We start from the raw sequence: 23,146 nt of genomic DNA on the forward strand, positions 1-23,146 counted from the left end.
CCCAGCTCTTCCCCACGGTCATGAAGAGCTGTAGCCGCAGCTGAAGGCCGTGCTGCACCACCCGGTGGGTCACACCCGTGGGTTACAGCGTCACAGTGCGTTACACTCATATATATATATACTGCAGACAGAGGGCGGTGGAGAGGGTTGATATAATAATACTATCTGCAAGAGCTTTTCAGACATTGCTCTCAAAGCATGTCACAGATGACACAAATGCATAGAAAGAGCTGAGAGCTAGAGGAGAACATTGAGGTGATGACCAGTAAAAGCCAAAGACTGACCAAAAAAATACCAAAGACCAACAGTCAAAGCGATGTTTCGACTGATGGATAATTGAAAGATGTTCATGAAGACACATGGACAAGCCTCACCCTGTGGAGAGCCGTTTCTCCATGCCTCTTGTGTTCGTTGCCAACGTTGACGTCCTCAGGGCCACCCGGTGACACGGCTGTGGCCTGGATAGTCAGCTGGTGACAGGAGCATGACGACCTACAGCAACACAATATACATGTCCATAAATACACGTCAAGACAACCTCCACATACCATGTCAAAAAAGTCATGACCGTTTATGCTTTTAGGGAAAGAGGATCCTTTGCTAAATGTATTAAACAGTACGTCCTTTAAATACATTTAAGGAAATACATTGCAGTAACAGAACTTTAACCCTTGTGACACACACACACACACACACGTTCCTGCAGACGTCGGTGCAGTTGCTGCCCACCAGAAAGTCTGAGCTGGTGTTGAGGGAGACCCCGCTGGCCGCCACGCGCTGCTTGTTGTAGATGACTGAGATTAGCCGGATGTTGCAGAGTACGTTGATGCAGGACAGCGGCTGGTTCTCCCTGCCAAGCATCAGGTCTAGGATGTTGATCTTGTATGGCCGGGGGTTAGTGGGTTGTGGTCACAGACACAAAGGGGTCCAGACAGAATATGTCCAGGAAGAGGAAGTCACAGCGGGTCTGTTGAAGGTAGTCCAGCACCGCAGTCATGTTGCTCAGGCTGAGGCCACACGGCGACTGGTAGAAGATGTGGAAATACGTCTGAGAAAGACGGAGGGCCCGGAGGAAGGTGAGAAAACACAAAGAACATAACCACACCAGAGTTTTTAATAACTACAAGGAGTATGACTATAGGATGACAACAGAATAATACATCATTTTCCATCTGTTACATTGGAAATGTGTCATTTGCTCTGCTCCCAACTCTCCAGTTAAAAATAGCAGTGTCCGGCACGATGCAGCACCAGTAGCAGCAGCGCTATAGGTAATGGCAGAGTTCTATATCATGAAGTATGACATTCCAGGTAGACCAGTCAATTGACCTGGGGAGAAGTTTACCCCTAGGCACAGATCTTGGATCAGCCCCCCCCCCTCCCCCCATGCTAACCTTAACTGTTATAGAGGAAAATGCTAAACTGACCTAAGATCAACATCTAGGGAAACTTCACCCCACCCCCACCTTGTTATTGACCCGGCGGCGGCCCTTCATTTGGTGGAACTCGCAGAGCAGGGGGATGAGCAGCGGGTTGAGTCCACGGTGCTTGGCCTCAACCTTTGACCGGATGCATTCCAGGCAGGCTGGGCAGCAACGGTGGAGGGTGAAGGTGACTGAACCTTTAGCTGTGATAACAGACGACTCGTCGGTTGAACGGTTCTGGCCATAGGGCCTCCTGACGTGATCAGGGAGAAGATGACATGGGTTTGAGGGAGAATGAACGAACTAGGAAATGTTGCTGTTCTGAAACAAGGATGGACTAAAGGACTAAAGGTCAAATAGGGGGTGCTTATATTTGTCCTGTTTCACACATGTACAAGTGTGTAACCTATACAAGCGTGTGGTGTGAAATGGGAATTTGTTTTCTGCACACCCCCCCCAGAGCAGGATCAGCCATTATTGACGGTGACCCAGGAGCCATTATGGTTAAGTGCTGTCAATCAAATGTATTTATAAAGCACTTCTTACATCAGCTGATGTCAAAGTGCTGTACAGAAACCCAGCCTAAAACAGCAAGCAATGCGGGTGTAGAAGCACGGTGGTTTTGGAAAAACTCCCTAGAATCCCCGAATCTTCACATATTCAAACTAGCAACCTTTCGGCTACTGGCCCAATGCTCTAATCGCTAGGCCACCTGACAGCCCTAATAAAACCTCATTATAAATGCATGCAGGAAATACATATTCATGAAATTTGTGCAAGACTCTCTTTTGAAAATAGTACGGCAACACAGTATAAACACAGAGACATACATTGTACTCACCCTAAGGGTGCTGAGGCGGTGACGTGAGGTTTGCTGGCAGCGGCCGTGCGGATAGTATTAGCAGTCGAAACTGGTCCCCCCTGGGCGGTGGACAAAGAGAAATAAACACGTTGTCCACTATACGAATCCAAATATAGGAATGATTGAAAGTACCGTGCACACCATGTAAGGGAACAGACGGCTGACTTCGATGCCCATTCCAGTCAGACAGACAAGGCTGTAGACGTGTTCATGTTTATCCACAGAACACACTAACAGAGACAGCGGGATAAAGAGAGACTGATAGATATTTACCAGCGTTGGGCCGTGTCACTGTTGGTTTATCCTTTGACTCATCAACACGTTTCTTCATGTTGGCCTTATGCTCCAGGCGCAAAGAGCCTCGGTACAACCATTCCTTATGTTCGTCATCCTGAGAACACACACACACAGGAAAAAGGGATTGGCATTATGTGCGTCAGTGAAGAACTAGACTTTAGTTAGGTAAGCATACCAAAATACCAAGCACAATATACTGCAAGTCAATCACTATCACTTCACTAAATGGTTCACTAAATGGTTACAGCGTAAGCGGTTGCAGATTCTCACCTTGTAGACGATGCACAACAAGCTGCAGTCGATCTGCTCTACCTCGACCCTCCTCCGGACCCCCCTCAAACCCCACGTTGATGGGCTGGCCTGTACCGGGCCATGGGCGGGTTGGGGGTACACCTTGATGTAATCCTTGATGAACTCCCTGCTGGCCTCATCCTCTATGTCCTCCCACAACCTCCGGCACTTAAGACGATAGAGAGAAACAGTAGGCTTAGTTTGTGTGGGTATGTATGTGTGTTTCCCTGCAAGGGTCTCACCAACACCTACATTTGCAGATTAAACTTGTTGTATGACAACAGCCACAGTATAAGTTTTGTTGCTCCATACAAGCCAACGAATTGAAAAATGTATATAACTCAAAAGAGTATTACATTGGAATATACATGTATTGTCACACAGGTGGAGTTAACAACTAGAAGAGAACAGTTGGACTGTTACAATCAACTAGATGTGGTGGGTGGAATCAGGCGCAGAGAGCAGGGTTCAGTCTTTCTTTCAAATGTATTCCCCAGCGCAACAAAACAGTCACGCCAACACACAGGGCGTATATAAGTTGCCAGTCCAAACAACAGGACAAAATAGTCCAGAGAATAAATATACGAATAACTCACACCACCAAACACAGAGTAACACAAATAAGCCTGCACAAATACCCAGCGGGCCTAGTGCCCTTAAATACCCTACAAACAAACCCTAATACAAAACAGGTGTACCCAATTATCCAAAACAAACGGAAAGGGAATCGATGGTAGCTAATAGGCCGGCGACGACGACCGCCCGAACAGGAAGAGGCATCATCTTCGGCAAGGTTCGTGACATGGACCTGAATTAGACATCTTACATTTTGTTGGAGGAACAAACAGAATTGAGCCAAGAAGTATTGAGTATACGTTAAAGATAGAAAACAATTGTCCGAGGCTGTTCTTACATGGTCTGCAAAAACAATGTGAAGATCCGGCAAGCCTACATAGGAAGGTGTGCCGTCATCAAAAAAGATCAGGAACCTGAAACACAAGGGGAAGCGCAACAGAGCTTTACTAAGGCAATGATGAATCATATTTAGAATTATGTTTCCATATATCATCATCCAACCACACCCACAATAGCTAAATCACACACAAACAAACACAGGGCAGGTCCTTGCCGTTCTGCCGGCCTCAGCGAGACCAAAAAAAAAAAATGACGCTAAAAAGACAACTTAAAAGACTTATTTTTCCAGACTTTGAAATCATTTTCGGGTTCTGAATGAAAGTTGAAAAGACGTCATTTAGAGACGTCTATGTATGGTCCAAATCAAGGCTGTTCCAAACCGGAAAAAATGAATTGTCCGTGAACATCAAAAAAAAGACACCCAAAGGGCATCAGCGTCGGTCCATCCTTACTGAGGTATATCCTACAGTGTCGCCTGAATTTGAATTTTAGGAATGTCCATCTATGCGGGAGGCCATTAAGGGGGGTAAACATGATTCATGGGGCCCTATCCTGTTAGGGGCCCCTAAATGTTTAGAAAATTATTTGTTTATCATTTAAAAAATGTTAGACAAAAATTTTTTTGGGGGATAAATTAAAACATATAACCATACATAACGTATAAAGGACCTTGGAGGTGAGGAAGTTGTTTTGTAGCAGCAGCAGCATAACTAGACCATTTTTTAAATTGTAAAGTTAGGCACATGATGACTTAGACACACTTAAATACGTATTCTATTTGATATGTATACTATAATGAAAACATTTTTACTTTCAGTAGTAGATTTGTTTTTGTATGGTAACCTTTGTAGGAGCGAACATTAACCCTAACATTCCCTTTGTTTACTCACCTCCTAGTGCCCAGAGAGCCCCAGGTTGGCACAATCTCAGCAGAAAGCTGTCAGACAGACTGATGCAGAGGAGAGCAGGGAGGAGGAAGAGGAGTTAAAGAGTAGCAGAAGGGCCAGTGAAGGAGTGAATGAAGAGTATGGACAGATTTGAAGTGAGGAAGATGAGGTTTTAGATGACCCAGCACTGTGGCCAGAGAAAGTACAAGACCATGAAAAAGAAGCTATTGTTCGCAGACTAGCCAACAGGTGTGGTAAGGAGACAGAACTGTCTAAAATCATGCCCCTAGACTCAGAAGGCAAGCCATTCCCCAACTATTTACAGTACAGTAAGTCCGCAAACGGAAGAGAAAAGGTGCAGAGGGACTAGCTTATTTATAGTAAGAGTGTAAAGGCATTATATTGCATTCCATGTGTTCTTTTTTCTCATGAGCAAAGTAAACCATCACCCAGTTCTCTGAATAGTACGGATGGCTGTAAGATATCATCAATGAAATGGAGGAGACTGTATGACAAACTACCAGAGCATTTCTAAAATGATTGAGTGCAAGCACACATACTGCAAAAGAATCCACTGGCCACATACCTTGTGCCTACCATACTCCTAATCTTGTGGGTGTACATGCAGCTCAGCCGTGCCCAGAAGTATCAACTTTTTGGGGGGCTGTGTGAAACATCTGTTCAGTGCCAGCCCAGAGCGATGGGCTATTCAAGGAAAAGACTGGCTGCTGTCTTAACCGCCTTTCAGACAGACACTCTTTGATGGAGTGCACGTATTGCTGCGGTCCGACCAGCGGCAACTCATTTACCATCTGTCATCAAGGCCCTAGACATGCTTCTTGCTACCTGCAGCCTGACAAACGAAGCCAAATCAGAGGCAAAAGCTCTTTCAAGGCAATCGTCCTGCTCACTTTCTGGGTAAAATTTTTGCAGTGTATTGAGAATAGAAGCCTAATTCTTCCATCAGGAAATATTCCTCCGGACACTGAGGCAGCTCACATTAAGGGGCTACAGGAAGAAATACAGGCTCAGCGTAAACAATGGTGACGCTCTTCTGGCAGACGCCTCCACGGTGGCAAATAAAATGGGTGTAAATACTCAGTTTCACAGTGAACAGAGGAGCCGCCAGAAAAGAAAAAAAAAGAAAACATTTCCCCGATGAGACCGAAGATGACATAGCAAAGGAACAGAAGTCAGATGGTCTTCCTCCTGTAGAGTTCCTAAATGCCACCCACAAGATGCAGCTACAGGGTGTTTTTGGAGAGGTGTGCATTGCACTGCAAATCTTCTGTACAATGCCTGTAACAGTTGCTGGAGGCGAACGTGCCTTCAGTAAACTGAAACTTAAAGAACCAAGACTTTTAACTTTTTTGTTTGACCTTTATTTAACCAGGTAGGCTAGTTGAGAGTAAGTTCTCATTTACAACTGCGACCTGGCCAATTTCTACATTGTAGATCTAAGATCTACCATGTGCCGAGACAGGTTGAACAGCCTTTCCAAACAGCCCCAAAATCCTGGCAATGACCCTGGGCTCAGCGTTTGACAAAAACAGGCCGTTGTATTGGCTTTAATTAGTCCTGAATCCCATGATGAATCAATTTGGCTATTTTAGCTCTAAATATCAGCAACCCAACTTGATCAGGAGTTATCCTGAGCCTATTTGCAATGTGTTTACACAGCGGGAAATGCAGAAGTATTTAATTATTTGCTATGACCAGCTCATGGATACAAACTTGAAACCACTGATCATGACAATTTAGCCCATGGGATGAAACCTTATTGTCCATTTTACTTTCACATGTCCTGTTTTCAAGGATATGTTTGTTAACATGTCAGCACATGTTCTATTCGCTTTGGTGTCATTTAGGTGAGGCTATTTGATCGGGGAAACATGCATGATGTAAAAAGTTTCCGTCTCATTACATTGGAGATCAAATGTGTGACAGCCCAGCCCGTAGGCTACAGAAAAAGGTCAAATACTCTTATCACATGCTATATATCACATGCTACAACCGGATACACAATATGTTTTTTCACAGAATGTTGGTGGAGCACTGTAGCGATGCGTTTCTCCAAGAGCACCCTGGAGAGGCGCGCTGCGAACGGACAAGTTCGATATTGTGTCCCTGCCTAAGTGGGCACTGCTTGTCAAAGGGCGGCATCAGCGCTCACCTAAAAAGCCCGAGAGAAATTGTTGTTGTTTTTGGACAGAATCATGTGTTGTTGAGAGGTGCGTCTTGGTCAGTTTAGCTCAGAAAATGCTGCCCTCGTCAATCTACCATAATGGGCGGTCGCCTAATCCTGCCTAATGAGCAGGCGGCCCTGCACACACAGTCACACACTGTCTTTACGCTCATACCTCATGCAGTTCTTTTGGTTGGGGAGTTCAGCCAGAATGCCAGAGCAGAACAAGGACTGGTGGACATCCTTGAACTTGGCCACCACTCGCACGCCCACGTACAGCTGCTCCAGCGGAGCGGTGTGGTCAAAGGCTATGTGGTGTCCCTGACAGTATGCTCCTCCCCTTCTCGCTAAAGTCCACCTCCATTTTCTGTGGAGCATCAATGGTTGAGATATAGAGAGCATGGAGAAAACTAAGAAATCTATAAAGGACATCTAATGGTATACAGGAACAGGACTGACCGGTGGTTGGGTGTGTTCTTACCTGTTGGTTTGATTTCTGTAATCCTGCCGTGGTGCCAGGTCTTGGTCCTCCTCCTGGCCAGGACCATCGTGTCAATCTTGATCTCCTCCTCTATGAGGACAAGGGGGTGGCTGAGTCGCAGGGTTGGGCGCATGGGTCAGAGCTTGCGACACGCTGGTCACCACAAACAGAGTGGCTGTTTCTAAATCAGGGAGCGAGAAGACCACCATGAGCACTAAAGATCGTCATTAACGATATCATTGACATTAGGTAGAAAGCAATTTAGAGAAGATCAATGTAAAACAAGGCCAGTCCATTAATGCAAAGCATAACTCAACTTTTCTGGCCTCTTGTGGTTTTGATGGGGCAGTGGAACCACTTTTGCTGGCCTCTTGTAGTTTGGGAGCAGATTTGTCACTCTTGCTGGGCTCTTGTGATTTTGGTGGGGAAGCTGTGCCAGCTTTGCTCGAGTGCTCGGGAGGCCCCAGGATAGAGTTTGGGAAACCCTGCCTTGCAGGGTTGAATAGTGGGAGCCAGGTTAACGAGGTTTACCGGCCAAACCCACTGCCTTTTCCCAGGATAAATAACTGAGTAATGAGTCAATTATTTATGTGAACAGCATGACATGAAATGGAACTGTTAAATGATATGCGATGTTTAAACCTGGCGTCTCTACGACTTTTCTATTACCGGGCGGCAGGGTAGCCTAGTGGTTAGAGCGTTTGACTAGTAACCGGAAGGTTGCAAGTTAAACCCCCGAGCTGACAAGGTACAAATCTATCATTCTGCCCCTGAACAGGCAGTTAACCCATTTTTCCTAGGCCGTCATTGAAAATAAGAATTTGTTCTTAACTGACTTGCCTAGTTAAATAAAGGTAAAATAAGAAATAAAAAAATACCTGCATGATCAATCATCAATGCTCAGGGTGGGGACAGACAGCGCATCTCAGTACGGAGTGCAGTTCACAATGCATGCAACATCTTATCATGGCAAGATTTGTCTTGTGACAGGTAGGCCTACATAGGCTAGCCTATGCTGTAGTTCACAGGAGGCTGGTGGCACCTTAATTGGAGAGGACGGGCTCTTGGTAGTGGCTGTAGCAGAATCAGTGGAATGGTATCAAATACATCAAACACATTTCCTTGTGTTTGATACCATTCCATTCACTCCAGACATTAAGAGGCAGCCTCCACTGCTACAGTTATATAAAGGACCGAATGCGTGTCTAATTTACAAATCTCCGTCTGGCTTTTGGAGGGGGTCACATTCATTTTTGTGTAAAGATAAAACATTTGCAGGTAAATTGCAGGTGCAGAGTTTTAAAAGAGCCTGTCGCTCAAATATTTTTGCTCTAAAATCAACTCCTGCAGACAGCCAGCCACGTTACTCACTATCTAAAGCAGGCAGACAGGCATTCAGTTACTTATTTATTGAACAGTAGAATGGGCAAAACGAGTGACCCAAGCTACTGAGCGTGGCATGGTTGTTGTTGCCAGGTGCGCCGGATACAGTATATCAGAAACGGCCACCCTCCTGGGCTTTTCACACACGATAGTGTTGTGTCTTTGGCATCATTAAATTTGAAGACTTATCTTATCAAATCAATTCCCTGTAATTAAAATTACGTGATTAAACTAATCATGTAAATGTAGTTAACTTGGAAGTCTGGGCCCCAAGGAAAATCTTCAGATGACAAAGTTATAATTTTCCTAATATAACTCTTCAGATTATTTGAATGTCTGATCAATTAGTCTTCTAATTAATGAATTATTCTTTACCTCACGTTAGTCTCATTCCAAACGTCGTAAATTGTTGGTTATCTGCACGAACCCAGCCTTCAATAAAAATCTTAATCATTTATTTACTAACTAACTAAGCACAGAAATGCATCACCAAACAGTAGATATGGTTACAAGGAAATAATAGGGGATGTTCCCTAGTGGGCTAAGCCGATATGGCGACTTGGTAGACAAAGGGAAGTGGGTGTGGACTGAGAAGGGCGCGAAAGACAAGAGTCACTACACAGTTTATAATTATATTGATTGAAATGCTAATCCTTTTCACATGAACGCTCACTCATTTGGGAATAATTGCAATCAATATATATTTACGCTAAGTGTGTCGTCGTGAGCTCTATTGGAATCGTACGTCTTTCTGTTGGAAAGTTCATCCGCTTGTCTCTCCATCTGCTTCCAAGGAGTCTTAATGTGGTTAGAATGGATAATTCAGAGTCCCATTCAGAAATGTTCTTATAGAATACATGTTTCGGCGGTTGTCCGTCTTCACATTCAATGGTACATAATTCCTAGCTGCAGACTAGTAATTAGTATCGAAGAGTTGCTCTTATTCTGTCGGAATCGATAGTCTCAGAGTTAACAACAACCATTTACAACCTTAGCTTATACTGAGATTCGTGTGGTCTCTACTCAACCTTAGCTCCTTCAACTGACTGAGGTAGGCATGGTCAAAAGGGAATTCCTTCAGATGGGGTTTATATTCGTAACAGTAGAAAAGGGCTGTCCCATGACGCCAGATCAATGCCTGTGCTCATGGGAAGGGCCAATGACTAACATTTATAGGGGATACAATTCTCTCACATTAACGGTTTAAAATCACATGGCACAATTTCACAAATAGTTTAATATTTACTCATTCATTTTATACAATAATTAGATGCAAGCCTCATAATGGAGGCTCCTGTATAAACAGAGTTATGGTAATGTGGCTGTATCGTCTTTCCTGAGGTCACAATCATAAAACAAAACGGACCGGTCATAGCTGGTTTCTCCACCGACCGTTTACACATTCTCCAAAATACGGATATTGTTCAGTTCTCAAGTTGTGTGATGTAGAAGAAGTTCCTTTGTTCTTCTGTGAAACCCTCTCTCTATACTGCCTGGCCCTGAGGAGAGTCTCCTTATGGAATTTATGACCTAAGACAACAGAACCTGGGTGTAGGGGGAAGAGAGAGGTGGTGACAGAGCGGGGGAGGGTACTCGCTAGTGGGCCACGTCATGACAACAGTGTCTTGGGTTTACAGAGAATGGTGCGACAAACAAAAAACATCCAGTCAGCGAAGTTCTGAGGGGCAAAAACAGCCTACCAAATCAAATTTTATTGGTCACATACGTGTTTAGCAGATGTTATTGCGGGTGTAGCTAAATGCTTGTGTTTTTAGCTCCACAGTGCATTAATACAGTGCCTTGCGAAAGTATTCGGCCCCCTTGAACTTTGCGACCTTTTGCCACATTTCAGGCTTCAAACATAAAGATATAAAACTGTATTTTTTTTGTGAAGAATCAACAACAAGTGGGACACAATCATGAAGTGGAACGACATTTATTGGATATTTCAAACTTTTTGAACTAATCAAAAACTGAAAAATTGGGCGTGCAAAAATTATTCAGCCCCCTTAAGTTAATACTTTGTAGCGCCACCTTTTGCTGCGATGATAGCTGTAAGTCGCTTGGGGTATGTCTCTATCAGTTTTGCACATCGAGAGACTGAATTTTTTTCCCATTCCTCCGTGCAAAACAGCTCGAGCTCAGTGAGGTTGGATGGAGAGCATTTGTGAACAGCAGTTTTCAGTTCTTTCCACAGATTCTCGATTGGATTCAGGTCTGGACTTTGACTTGGCCATTCTAACACCTGGATATGTTTATTTTTGAATCATTGAACCATTCCATTGTAGATTTTGCTTTATGTTTTGGATCATTGTCTTGTTGGAAGACAAATCTCTGTCCCAGTCTCAGGTCTTTTGCAGACTCCATCAGGTTTTCTTCCAGAATGGTCCTGTATTTGGCTCCATCCATCTTCCCATCAATTTTAACCATCTTCCCTGTCCCTGCTGAAGAAAAGCAGGCCCAAACCATGATGCTGCCACCACCATGTTTGACAGTGGGGATGGTGTGTTCAGGGTGATGAGCTGTGTTACTTTTACGCCAAACATAATGTTTTGTATTGTTGCCAAAAAGTTCAATTTTGGTTTCATCTGACCAGAGCACCTTCTTCCACATGTTTGGTGTGTCTCCCAGGTGGCTTGTGGCAAACGTTAAACGACACTTTTTATGGATATCTTTAAGAAATGGCTTTCTTCTTGCCACTCTTCCATAAAGGCAATATATGACTGATTGTTGTCCTATGGACAGAGTCTCCCACCTCAGCTGTAGATCTCTGCAGTTCATCCAGAGTGATCATGGGCCTCTTGGCTGCATCTCTGATCAGTCTTCTCCTTGTATGAGCTGAATGTTTAGCGGGACGGCCAGGTCTTGGTAGATTTGCAGTGGTCTGATACTCCTTCCATTTCAATATTATCGCTTGCACAGTGCTCCTTGGGATGTTTAAAGCTTGTGAAATCTTTTTGTATCCAAATCCGGCTTTAAACTTCTTCACAACAGTATCTCGGACCTGCCTGGTGTGTTCCTTGTTCTTCATGATGCTCTCTGCGCTTTTAACGGACCTCTGAGACTATCACAGTGCAGGTGCATTTATACGGAGACTTGATTTCACACAGGTGGATTGTATTTATCATCATTAGTCATTTAGGTCAACATTGAATCATTCAGAGATCCTCACTGAACTTCTGGAGAGAGTTTGCTGCACTGAAAGTAAAGGGGCTGAATAATTTTGCACGCCCAATTTTTCAGTTTTTGATTTGTTAAAAAAGTTTGAAATATCCAATAAATGTCGTTCCACTTCATGATTGTGTCCCACTTATTGTTGATTCTTCACAAAAATACAGTTTTATATCTTTATGTTTGAAGCCTGAAATGTGGCAAAAAGTCGTAAAGTTCAAGGGGGCCGAATACTTTCGCAAGGCACTGTATCTAACAATTTCACAACAATCCACACAAATACAAAGTAAAGGAATGGAATTAAGAATATATAAATATTTGGACGAGCAATGTCGGATCCGCATAGACTAAGATATAGTAAAATAGAATAGAGTATATACCTGTACATATGAGATGAGTAATGCAAATATGTAAACATTAAAGTAGCCAGTGTGCCAGTGATGGCTATTTAACAGTCTGATGGTCTTGAGATATAAGCTGTTTTTCCAGTCTCTCTGTCCCAGCTTTGAAGCATCTGTACTGACCTCGCCTTCTGGATAATAGTGGGGTGAACAGTGGTGATGTGAACAGGCAGTGGCTCGGGTGGTGGTTGTCCTTGATGATCTTTTTGGTCTTCCATTGCTCATTGATGAGAGGTCGAAGGAGAATGGCAAGTATCATGCAAGCTAACAGGACGGCCACAAACGGACAAATAACAGTGCAACAGTGGTGTTGTGGTGTCGGAAACCACAACGCGTCGATCCAGCAGACGACCACACCAGATTCCACTCCAATCAGCTTAAAACAAGAAGCGGCTCCAGTGGGCACACGATCAACACTGGACATCTGAGGAGTGGAAAATCATCGCCTTGTCGGACAAATCCTGATTCCTGTTGCAGTATGCATCCATCCTGCCTGGTGTTAACGGTACAGGCTGGTGGCAATAGTGTACTGGTGTGAGGAATGTTTTCCTGGCACACGTTAGGTCCCTTGATACCAATTGAGCAACGATTGAATGCCGCAGCATATCTGAACATTGTTGCTGACCAAACTCAAGAGCATCTTTGAGGTGAGATGGAAACAGGCCTTGAAGGAGTTCCCACATATGCTGAGCACTTATTGGCTGCTTTTTGTTCACTCTGTGGTCCATCCCCGAGCTGACAAGGTAAAAATCTATTGTTGTTCTGCCCCTGAACAAGGCAGTTAACCCACTGTTCCTAGGCCGTCATTGAAAATAAGAATTTGTTCTCAACTGACTTGCCTAGTAAAAGGTAAAATAAAAATAACAATTGCACACTCCCTCAAAACTTGAGACATCTGTGGCATGGTGTTGTGTGACAAAACGGCACATTTTAGAGTGTAATTTTATTGTCCCCAGGCCGAGCTGAAGGTACACCTATCTAATAATCATGCTAAACTCAGCATAAAAATAAACGTCCCTTTTTCAGGATCCTGTCTTTCAAAGAGAATTCGTAAAAATCCAAATAACTTCACATATCTTCATTGTAAAGGGTTTTTAAAAAACACTGTTTTCCATGGTTGTTCAATGAACCATTAAAAAAATGCATGAACATGCACCTGTGGAATGGTCATTAAGACACTAACAGCTTACAGATGGTTGGCAATTAAGGTCACAGTTATGAAAACTTAGGGCACTAAAAGAGGCCTTTCTACTGACTCTGAAAAACACCAAAATAAAGATGCCCAGGGTCCCTGCTCATCTGCGTGAACGTGCCTTAGGCATGCTGTAATGAGGCATGAGGACTGCAGATGTGGCCAGGGCAATAAATTGCAATGTCCGTACTAATGAGATGCCTAAGACAGAGCTACAGGGAGACATCACGGACAGCTGATCGTCCTCTCAGTGGCAGACCATGTGTAACAACACCTGCTCAGCATCGGTACATCTGAAAATCACACCTGCCGGACAAGTACAGGATGGCAACAACAACTGCCCGAGTTACACCAGGAACACACAATCCCTCCATCAGTGCTCAGACTGTCCGCAAAAGGCTGAGAGAGGTTGGACTGAGGGCTTGTTGGCCTGTTGTAACGCAGGTCCTCACCAGACATCAACGGCAACAATGTCGCCTATGGGCACAAACCCACCGTCGCTGGTTTAGACAGGACTGGCAAAAAGTGCAATTTGCTGACGAGTCGCGGTTTTGTCTCACCAGGGGCGATGGTCGGATTCATGTTTATCGTTGAAGGAATGAGCGTTTCACCGAGGTACTCTGGAGCAGGATCGATTTGGAGGTGGAGGGTCCGTCATGGTCTGGGGCGGTGTGTCACAGCATCAATCAAACTGAGCTTGTTGTCATTGCAGGCAATCTCCATGCTGTGAGTCACAGGGAAGACATCCTTCTCCCTCATGTGGTACCCTTCCTGCAGGCTCATCTTGACATGACCCTCCAGCATGACAATTCCATCAGCCATACTGCTCGTTCTGTGCGTGATTTCCTGCAAGACAGGAATGGAACAATCTGGTGCAGTCCATGAGGAGGAGATGCCCCTTTCAATACGTTTCTACACTGAGTGTACAAAACATTAGGGACACCTTCCTAATATTGAGTTGCACCCCATTTCACCCGCAGAACCTCTTCAATTCGTCAGGGCATCAACTCTACAAGGTGTCAGAAAGCATTCCACAGGGATGTTGGCCAATATTGACTCTGATGCTTCCCACAGTTGTGTCAAGTTGGCTGGATGTCCTTTGGGTGGGGGACCATTATTGATACACACAGGGAAACGGTTGAGTGTGCAAAACCCAGCAGCGTTGCAGTTCTTGACCCACTCAAACCGGTACGCCTGGCACCTACTACCATACCCCGTTCAAAGGCACTTCAAACTTTTGTCTTGCCTGTTTGCCCTTTGAATGGCACGTATACCCAATCCATGTTTAAAGGCTTCAAAAATCCTTCTTGAACCTGTCTCCTCCCCTTCATTTACACATTTACACTGAAAACAGGCTCCCTAAATATGGTTCTCAATCAGGGACAACGATTGACAGCTGCCTCTGATTGAGAACCATACCAGGCCAAACACAGAAATAGCAAATCATAAAATAAATAAATAATAAGGTCATAGAAAAACTAACATAGACAACCCACCCAACTCACGCCCTGACCATACTAAAACAAAGACATAACAAAATAACTGAGGTCAGAACGTGACAGTACCCCCCCCCCCCCAAAGGTGCGGACTCCGGCCGCAAAACCTGAATCTATAGGAGAGGGTCTGGGTGAGTGTCTGTCCGTGGTGGCGGCTCTGGCGTGGGACGTGGACCCCACTCCACCATAGTCTTTGTCCGCCTCCTCAACCGCCTCCGTGGCCTCTTTCGAGCGGCGACACTCGCCGCCGACCTCGGACTGGGGACCCTATCAATGGGTCCCGAATGGACAGGAGATTCTGGCAGCACCGGACAGGCGGGAGACTCCAGCAGTGCCGGAGTGAAGGACGACTCCGGCAGCTCCTGGCTGACGGACGGCTCCGGCGGCTCCTGGCTGACGAGCGGCTCCGGCGGCTCCTGACAGACGGGCGACTGGAGAGACAGCCTGTTACGGGGGGCTGCCACCGGAGGGCTGGTGCGTGGAGGTGGCACCGGATAGACCGGACCGTGAAGGCTGACTGGAGGTCTCGAGCACCGAGCCTGCAAAACCCTACCTGGCTGAATGCTCCCCGTAGCCATGCCAGTGCGGTGAGGTGGAATAGCCCACACTGGGCTGTGCTGGCGAACCGGGGACACCATGCGTAGGGCTGGTGCCATGTACCCCGGCCCGAGGAGAGGCACTGGAGACCAGATGCGCTGAGCCGGCTTCATGGGTACCTGGCTCGATGCCCAACCTAGCCCCGCCGATACGAGTCGCTGCTATGTACCGCACCGGGCTATGCCTGCGCACCGGGGACACCGTGCACCTCACGGCATAACACAGTGCCTGCCCGGTCCCTCTCTCTCCACGGTAAGCACGGGGAGTTGGCGCAGGTCTCCTACCTGACTTCGCCACACTCCCCGTGTGCCACCCCCAATACAATTTTGAGCTGCCTCTCGGGCTTCCAGCCGCGCTGCCATGCTGCCTCCTCATACCACAGCCTCTCAGCTTTCGTTGCCTCCAGGTCTGCCTTGGGGCGGCGATATTCCCCAGCCTGTACCCAGGGTCGTTTGGCGTCCAGGATCTCCTCCCATGTCCAGGAGTCCTGAGATCGCCTGCTGCTGCTGCTGCTGCCCGTTTACCACACTGCTTGGTCCTTTGGTGGTGGGTGATTCTGTCATGCTTGTCCTCTTCTTCTGACGAGGAGTAGCAAGGATCGGACCAAAGCGCAGCGTGGTACGTGTTCATGACGATATTTATTCAACTCAGAACACTAAAACAAAAATATCAACGAGAATGATACGAAACAAAATTTTGTGTCTTGTGACATACACAAAGACAGAAAATAATCACCCACGAAACACAATAGAAAACAGGCTCCCTAAATATGGTTCTCAATCAGGGACAACGATTGACAGCTGCCTCTGATTGAGAACCATACCAGGCCAAACACAGAAATAGCAAATCATAGGAAAACTAACATAGACAACCCACCCAACTCACGCCCTGACCATACTAAAACAAAGACATAACAAAAGAACTAAGGTCAGAATGTGACAAATGCATTAAACATTCATCACTTATCAAGGAATGTACAGACTAGAGAAATAGATACAGTACAAGTCATGCAAAAACTTTATTTGCAAAAGGATAGAAAGGAACAGTGCAACTCAGCTGCCATTGTGGAAATGATTTGCATTCTTTCCCCGGTGATAATTATACATTGGCCTGCGTAGGCTTAGCCTACGGTATAAGCTATTTCTGCTGCATCTCCCAAATAAACCAAAGTTTGTTGCTAAGTCAAATGACATCCCTCATTTAGGCTATCTTTTCATAAAGCTTAGGGATCCCTGCTGTATATCTTCAGCATGGTGAGTAGCAGAATGTTAACTCTCTCCAGCACATGGTTTGTGAGTGCCTCTTTTTTTGCGTGGTACTCTCGTCTTAATTGGTGATCTGTTCCTCTTGATAGGTGGAGGTTGAGATGGCACCATAAGGGTCCACCACGGTCTGAGCGCAGCGCACCACTGTCAGCAGCAGGAAGAAGCAGAGGAGGGCAAGAAAGAAGAGAGCAAAGCCCAGGTCCACGTCCACCTCCAGCATGGACAGAGAAGGAGCTGGCTGGTGCTGGTCCATGTGGCTGATCAAGGTAAGGCTCAGTAGTAGCTTGAGAGATGCTCATAAGCTTGTGTTGCAGATCCTGGATGAACAGGATAAATGAAGACAACAGAGACTTAGTTGCTTTTCCTATGACTTTTCTTCCAATCTACGAGATCAGTTGCCAGGTAAGTTCAAGTCTTCTCAGGTAGATAATGTCTTGTCATGAAATTGCAATGTAAATCATATGATATCTCATTAAAGATCCAAGTTAAGTCTTGTAAAGTGAGTCACTTGCAGCATAAGTGAACGCCACATTGGGCCCCAGCCCAGCGTGTCCTCCTGTGAGAGAGGAAATATCATTATCAGCCTAAAATTAACCAAACACACTCCCTGGCTCTGAGGTGTACATGTACCCTTGTTAACGTATTGCTCAGAGAATAAACAAAGAAGACATACATACACTCATACAAAAATGTTGCTCTGACGGAGAAGAAATAGACAACAAAAAAAAGAAAACTGGCCAGTACAGCACTTTGTATTTACGAGCACCCCTAGGTATTCCCAAAATCCTAATAATGCTTAAATGTGTTTCTCTTTTCAATATTTTGCATACACGTTTAAGACAAGTATTGTTTATTTGAGCATATTTGTGGGTTATACATCACACAATTTGACTACATTTCATATGAAAGTTCATAGCTGTTAATACGTTTAGTTTGTGTTTTCATCAGTGCTTGACATGGACCGAAATAGGTGTCGGTACTGTTTATATTTAGGTGTAGGAGCTCCACAATACTTAGCTAATATTCTTTAACAGGGGTTCCCAAACTTTTTCACTCGGGACCCTTCCAGCATATGAGAACATCCTGCATTTTGCAGTTTTAAAGCATATTTTTTTGTAATTCTATACATTTTTTTCATGTCTAATATATTCATGTGATATTTGAGTGATAAAAACATTACAACTATCTACGGCTAAAAAAACGATATAAATAAACGTTAACTGACATGGGCTATATGATCTGGAGTTATAAATAACTCTCTAAAGATATGCAATGACTAACATGACAAGAGGAACTGATGATGCACTACCTAATCCGGACCAAGTTCCTTCATTTTTAAAAATACAAAATATAAAAAATGGTGGGGGGGAGGTGCACCCCACAGTTTGGGAACTACTGTTCTATGAGAGGAACAGGAGCTCAAGCAGTAGAACATTTGAGGTGACGGTACTCAGCTCCAGTGAGCTCTTACCCATGTCAAGCACTGATTTACACAAAACAGTAAAAGTACTTAGCAGTAGTCTTAGAATAAAAATGCACACATATGAAAACCTCTAACTGTGACAAAAGAGCACTCGAATGGACTCAATTAAACAACAGACTAAGCTACGCACATACACTATATATACAAAAGTATGTGGACACCCCTTCAAATTAGTGGATGCGGCTATTTCAGCCACACCCGCTGCTGGGAGGTTTATAAAATCGAGCACAGTCATGCAATCTCTGTAAACAAACATTGGCAGTAGAATGGCCTTACTGAAGAGTTCAGTGACTTTCCATGTGGCACCGTCATAGGATGCCACCTTTCCAACAGTTTGTCTGTTCGTCTGTTCGTCTAATTTCGGCCCTGCTTGAGTAGAAACGACTAGGAGCAACAATGGCTCAGTCGCGAAGTGGTAGGCCACACAAGCTCACAGAACGGAACCGCCAAGTGTTGAAGTGCATAAAAGTCAAAATCGTCTGTCCTCGGTTGCAACACTCTCTATCGAGTTACAAACTGCCTCTGGAAGCAATGTTAGCACCAGAACTGCAATAACTGTCGGGAGCTTCATGAAATGGGTTTCCATGGCCGAGCAGCCGCACACAAGCCCAAGATCACCATGTTCAATGCCAAGCGTCAGCTGGAGTGGTGTAAACTTGCCACCATTAGACTCTGGAACAGTGTAAACACATTCTCTGGAATTATGAATCATGCTTCACCATTGGACAAATCTGGGTTTGGTGGATGCCAGGAGAACGCTACCTGCCCCAATGCATAGTGCCAACTGTAAAGTTTGGTGGATGAGAGTAATGGTCTGGGGCTGTTTTTCATGGTTCGGGCTAAGCCCCTTAGTTTCAGTTGATTAGCGTTAATGGAAATCTTAACGCTACAGCATGCAATGACATTCTAGATGATTCTGTCCTAACTTTGTGGCAATAGTTTAGGGAAGACACTTTCCTATTTCAGCATGACAATGACCCCATGCACAAAGCGAGTGAATTGGAATGCCAACTGCGACCCAGGCCTAATCACCCGTATCAATGCCCGACCTCACTAGTGCTCTTGTGGCTGGCTGAATGAAAGCAAGTCCCCGCAGCAGTGTTCATCTAGTGGAAAGCCTTCTCAAAAGAGTGGAGGCTGTTATAGCAGCAAAGTGGGGACCAACTCCATATTAATGCCCATGATTTTGGAATGAGGTGTCCACATACTTTTGATAAAACAAATACAATCTCCCAATTAAATTCAAATGAAAGAGCATAACTCCCTATGAATCTGAATAACATAAAACATTGATTATTACGTACACCTTGTCCACTACTGTATGAGTATTTCAAACCGTGCTCATGATTTAAAACTCACCGTCCTTGCTTGTCTTTCACATGGAGGAAGAAATGACAGTTTTATCGATCTCCCTGTTGTTTCACAGAACCTTTCCCTACCTGTCTGCACCCCTTTAAACATGAACCACCCCCACCGTCAAGCGCCCTCATGTATCGCTCCCTTTGAGCTCCCCTCTTAAGTTATCTTATTGCTTTTTCTTACATAACACAGTCCTGAGTCCTCTATTACAAATCTCTTCATCCTCCCATCCTGTCACGATCAGAGGAAAAATGAGCACCCCACAAAATGCTTCTCTACACATACACATGCAGACACACACACATTCGTGGGCACATGCGACCTCCCCTTGGCGCTAAAGTCTTCATAAATAGTTTAACAGGAGTTGAATAACAGTCGCTGCAGTTCACATGTGAATCAAACACCCCCGTCCTTTGTTTCCCTGTCAGAAAGACCTTAAGCCTGGTTTACCTGCTAGACTCGACACCTCAATAACTCCAGCCACATCAAGAGTCAACGCATGTGCCTTCATCATGGAAGATTGAAGGGTTACTAATGAGGCAGGGAAAGCTTGACTTGAATGAAGGCAAAGACTGAGGAGGAGCAAGAGACAAGAGGCCTGGCGTTGGAAATGCGCTAGAGAGAAAGATGATACACATGAGCAATTAAATTCTGTAGCCGGGGGCATGACCAGGATGAAATTGAGATTGCTTCAGTGGAAGCGATGGAGATTGTTTCAGTTAGGCTGCCAGTCAAGAGGAACGATATACAGTAGAGGCTGAGGGTGCAGGCGTAGAGTGATCCCGTTCCTATGCAATTAACTGAGGCCTTTAGGCTGCAGCCAAACAGAGGGAGAGAGAGGAAAGAGACAGAGTAGGGTATCTACATTGAACAAAGATATAAACACAACTTGTAAAGGGTTGGTCCCATGTTTTGGGGCGGCAGGTAGCCTAATAGTTAGAGCGTTGGGCCAGTAACCGAAAGATTGCTAGATCGAATCCCCCAGGTGACAAGGTAAAAATATGTCATTCTGCCCCTGAACAAGGCAGTTAACCCACTGTCCCCCAGTAGGCTGTCATTGTAAATAAGAATTTGTTCTTAACTGACTTTCCTAGTTAAATAAAAGTTAAATAAATAAAACATGTTTAAAAAAAATCCACGAGCTGAAATAAAAGATCACAGAATGTTTCCATATGCACAAAAAGCTTATTTCTCTCAAATTATTGGCACAAATGTGTTTATATCCCTGTTGGTCAGCATTTCTCCTTTGCCAAGATAATCCATCCACCTGACAGGTGTGGCATATCAAGAAGCTGATTAAACAGCATTAATATTACACAGGTGCAGCTTGTGCTGGGGACAATAAAAGGCCACTCTAAAATGTGCTGTTTTGTCACACAACACAATGCCACAGATGTCTCAAGTGTTGGGGGAGCATGCAATTGGCATGCTGACTGCAGGATGTTCACCAGAGCTGTTGCCAGAGAATTTCATTTTAATTTCTCTACCATAAGCAGCCTTTCAACATCATTTTAGAGAATTTGTCAGTATGTCCAACCTATCTCACAACCGTAGATCACGTGTATGGCGTCGTGTGGGCAAGCGGTTTGCTGATGTCAATGTTGTTAACAGAGTGCCCCATGGTGGTGGTGGGGTTATGGTATGTGCCAGGCATAAGCTACAACAAACGCAATTGCATTTTATCGATGGCAATTTGAAATACCGCGACGAGATCCTGAGGCCCATTGTGAGGCCGATTTTAAAAAAAAAAAAAAGGTATCTTTGACCAACAGATGCATTTACAGTTAAATGTTTGAACATGCCCGTTCATTCCAGAGTTTCTTTATTTTTACTATTTTCAACATTGTAGAATAATAGTGAAGACATCAACACTATGAAATAGTCAGGCAATCCAGGAACATTTCAAGAACTTTGAGAGTTTCTTCAAGAGCAGTCGCAAAAAACATCAAGCGCTATGGTGAAACTGGCTCCCATGAGAACCAGCACAGGAAAGGAAGACCCAGAGTTACCTCTGCTGCAGAGGATATGTTCATTAGAGTTAACTGCACCTCAGATTGCAGCCCAAATAAATGCTTCACAGAGTTCAAGTAACGGACACATCTCAACATCAACTGTTGAGAGGAGACTGTGTGAATCAGGCCATCATGGTCGAATTGCTGCAACGAAACCACTACAAAAGGACACCAAATAATAAGAAGAGACTTGATTGGGCCAAGAAACAAGAGCAAGGGACATTAGACCAGTGTAAATCTGTCCTTTGGTCTGATGAATCCAAATGAGAGATTTTTGTTTCCAACCGATGTGTATTTGTGAGACGCTGAGTAGTGGGTCTGAGTTGCACCCCCCTGTATATACTGCTATTTTTTACTGCTGCTCTTTAATTACTTGTTACTTTTATCTCTTATTCTTATTTTTTTTAACTGCCCTATTGGTTAGGGGCTCATAAGTAAGCATTTCACTGTAAGGTTGTATTCTAAGTAAGCATGTCCCGATTTTCAGGAAAATGTTTGACATTTCACCTGGATATCCCTAATATGATGACTGAGGTGTACAACATAGAAGCTTATCAGAACCTCTTACTATGCTCCTTCACCCGAGATTAGCCCCCGATTGCTAATCAATAAGTTCTCTATTCTCCAGGCTCCGCTTTGTCATCAACATGGACAACCTTGCAAAGAGTGACATTTATCATCGTGATTTTCCCTGGACTTTTACTGCTGACCTCGTTATGAGCTAAATTTGATAAGGACCTTCCCATTTTGGTCCTAATGTGTCTGGTACATATTTTGTTTACCATCATGGGTAACACCGAAAGCATACCTTGAGTCTGTGTAGATATTAGCTGTTTTTCCTTCAGCCTGTTTGCATGCTTCTGTCAAAGCCACCAATTCTGCAACCTGTGCTGATGTTCCTGCAGGTTATGGTGGAAATTACTAGATTATGTTATAATACTATTAGTTCCACAAATGGTTGTTTTATGCAACAGAATAAGGGGTTGTTAGAACGCTCATCTGTGTGTGTGTTCTACTGAGGATGGGCCTCTGGGAGATAACAATGACAGGAGATTTACGATTTCTTTTGGGTGATAAAACCTGAAGAGACCGCATTCCAAAGCATGATTTAATGTTTAAGTTCTATATGGTACCAGGAAGAGATTACCCCAGGGCCAGACCTTGGTCTCTACACAAAGAGTACTGTTTTTACAGCAGAAATCTCAACCATACAAATCTCAACCTATTTTTCATACAAATCTTAACCTTGTGACCCATTCTATACATCTGTTGTTCGTCATGTAGGTTGAAAGGGGTGTATCTTGGCTATAAAAGACCTATGTATTTTTGTCTCGGGGCTCTCAACGAATCATCTGAGGGTGATTTGTCGACCAGCCATCGTTATCGTAGAGCACTCAGTCGATAGATTTTATATGTGTGCATTGTATTGACCTGCTCCCTTATTA

The 23,146-nt window shown here is 44.5% G+C and overlaps 1 protein-coding gene across 1 annotated transcript; it reads right to left on the bottom strand.

Annotated features, from left to right (window-relative positions):
- Nucleotides 1-91: 91 nt before the first annotated feature.
- setdb1a (SET domain bifurcated histone lysine methyltransferase 1a) lies at nt 92-4,226 on the bottom strand. The gene is given in 10 exon segments (XM_046364040.1): nt 92-121; nt 375-492; nt 730-892; nt 894-1,048; nt 1,467-1,677; nt 2,266-2,345; nt 2,428-2,516; nt 2,560-2,677; nt 2,854-3,042; nt 3,788-4,226. Coding segments are annotated over 9 exon segments (1,227 nt in total). The 5' UTR covers nt 3,947-4,226; the 3' UTR covers nt 92-121; nt 375-429.
- Nucleotides 4,227-23,146: the final 18,920 nt, after the last annotated feature.

Source organism: Oncorhynchus gorbuscha, linkage group LG09 (genome assembly GCF_021184085.1).
Source record: "Oncorhynchus gorbuscha isolate QuinsamMale2020 ecotype Even-year linkage group LG09, OgorEven_v1.0, whole genome shotgun sequence".
Lineage (NCBI taxonomy): Eukaryota > Metazoa > Chordata > Actinopteri > Salmoniformes > Salmonidae > Oncorhynchus > Oncorhynchus gorbuscha.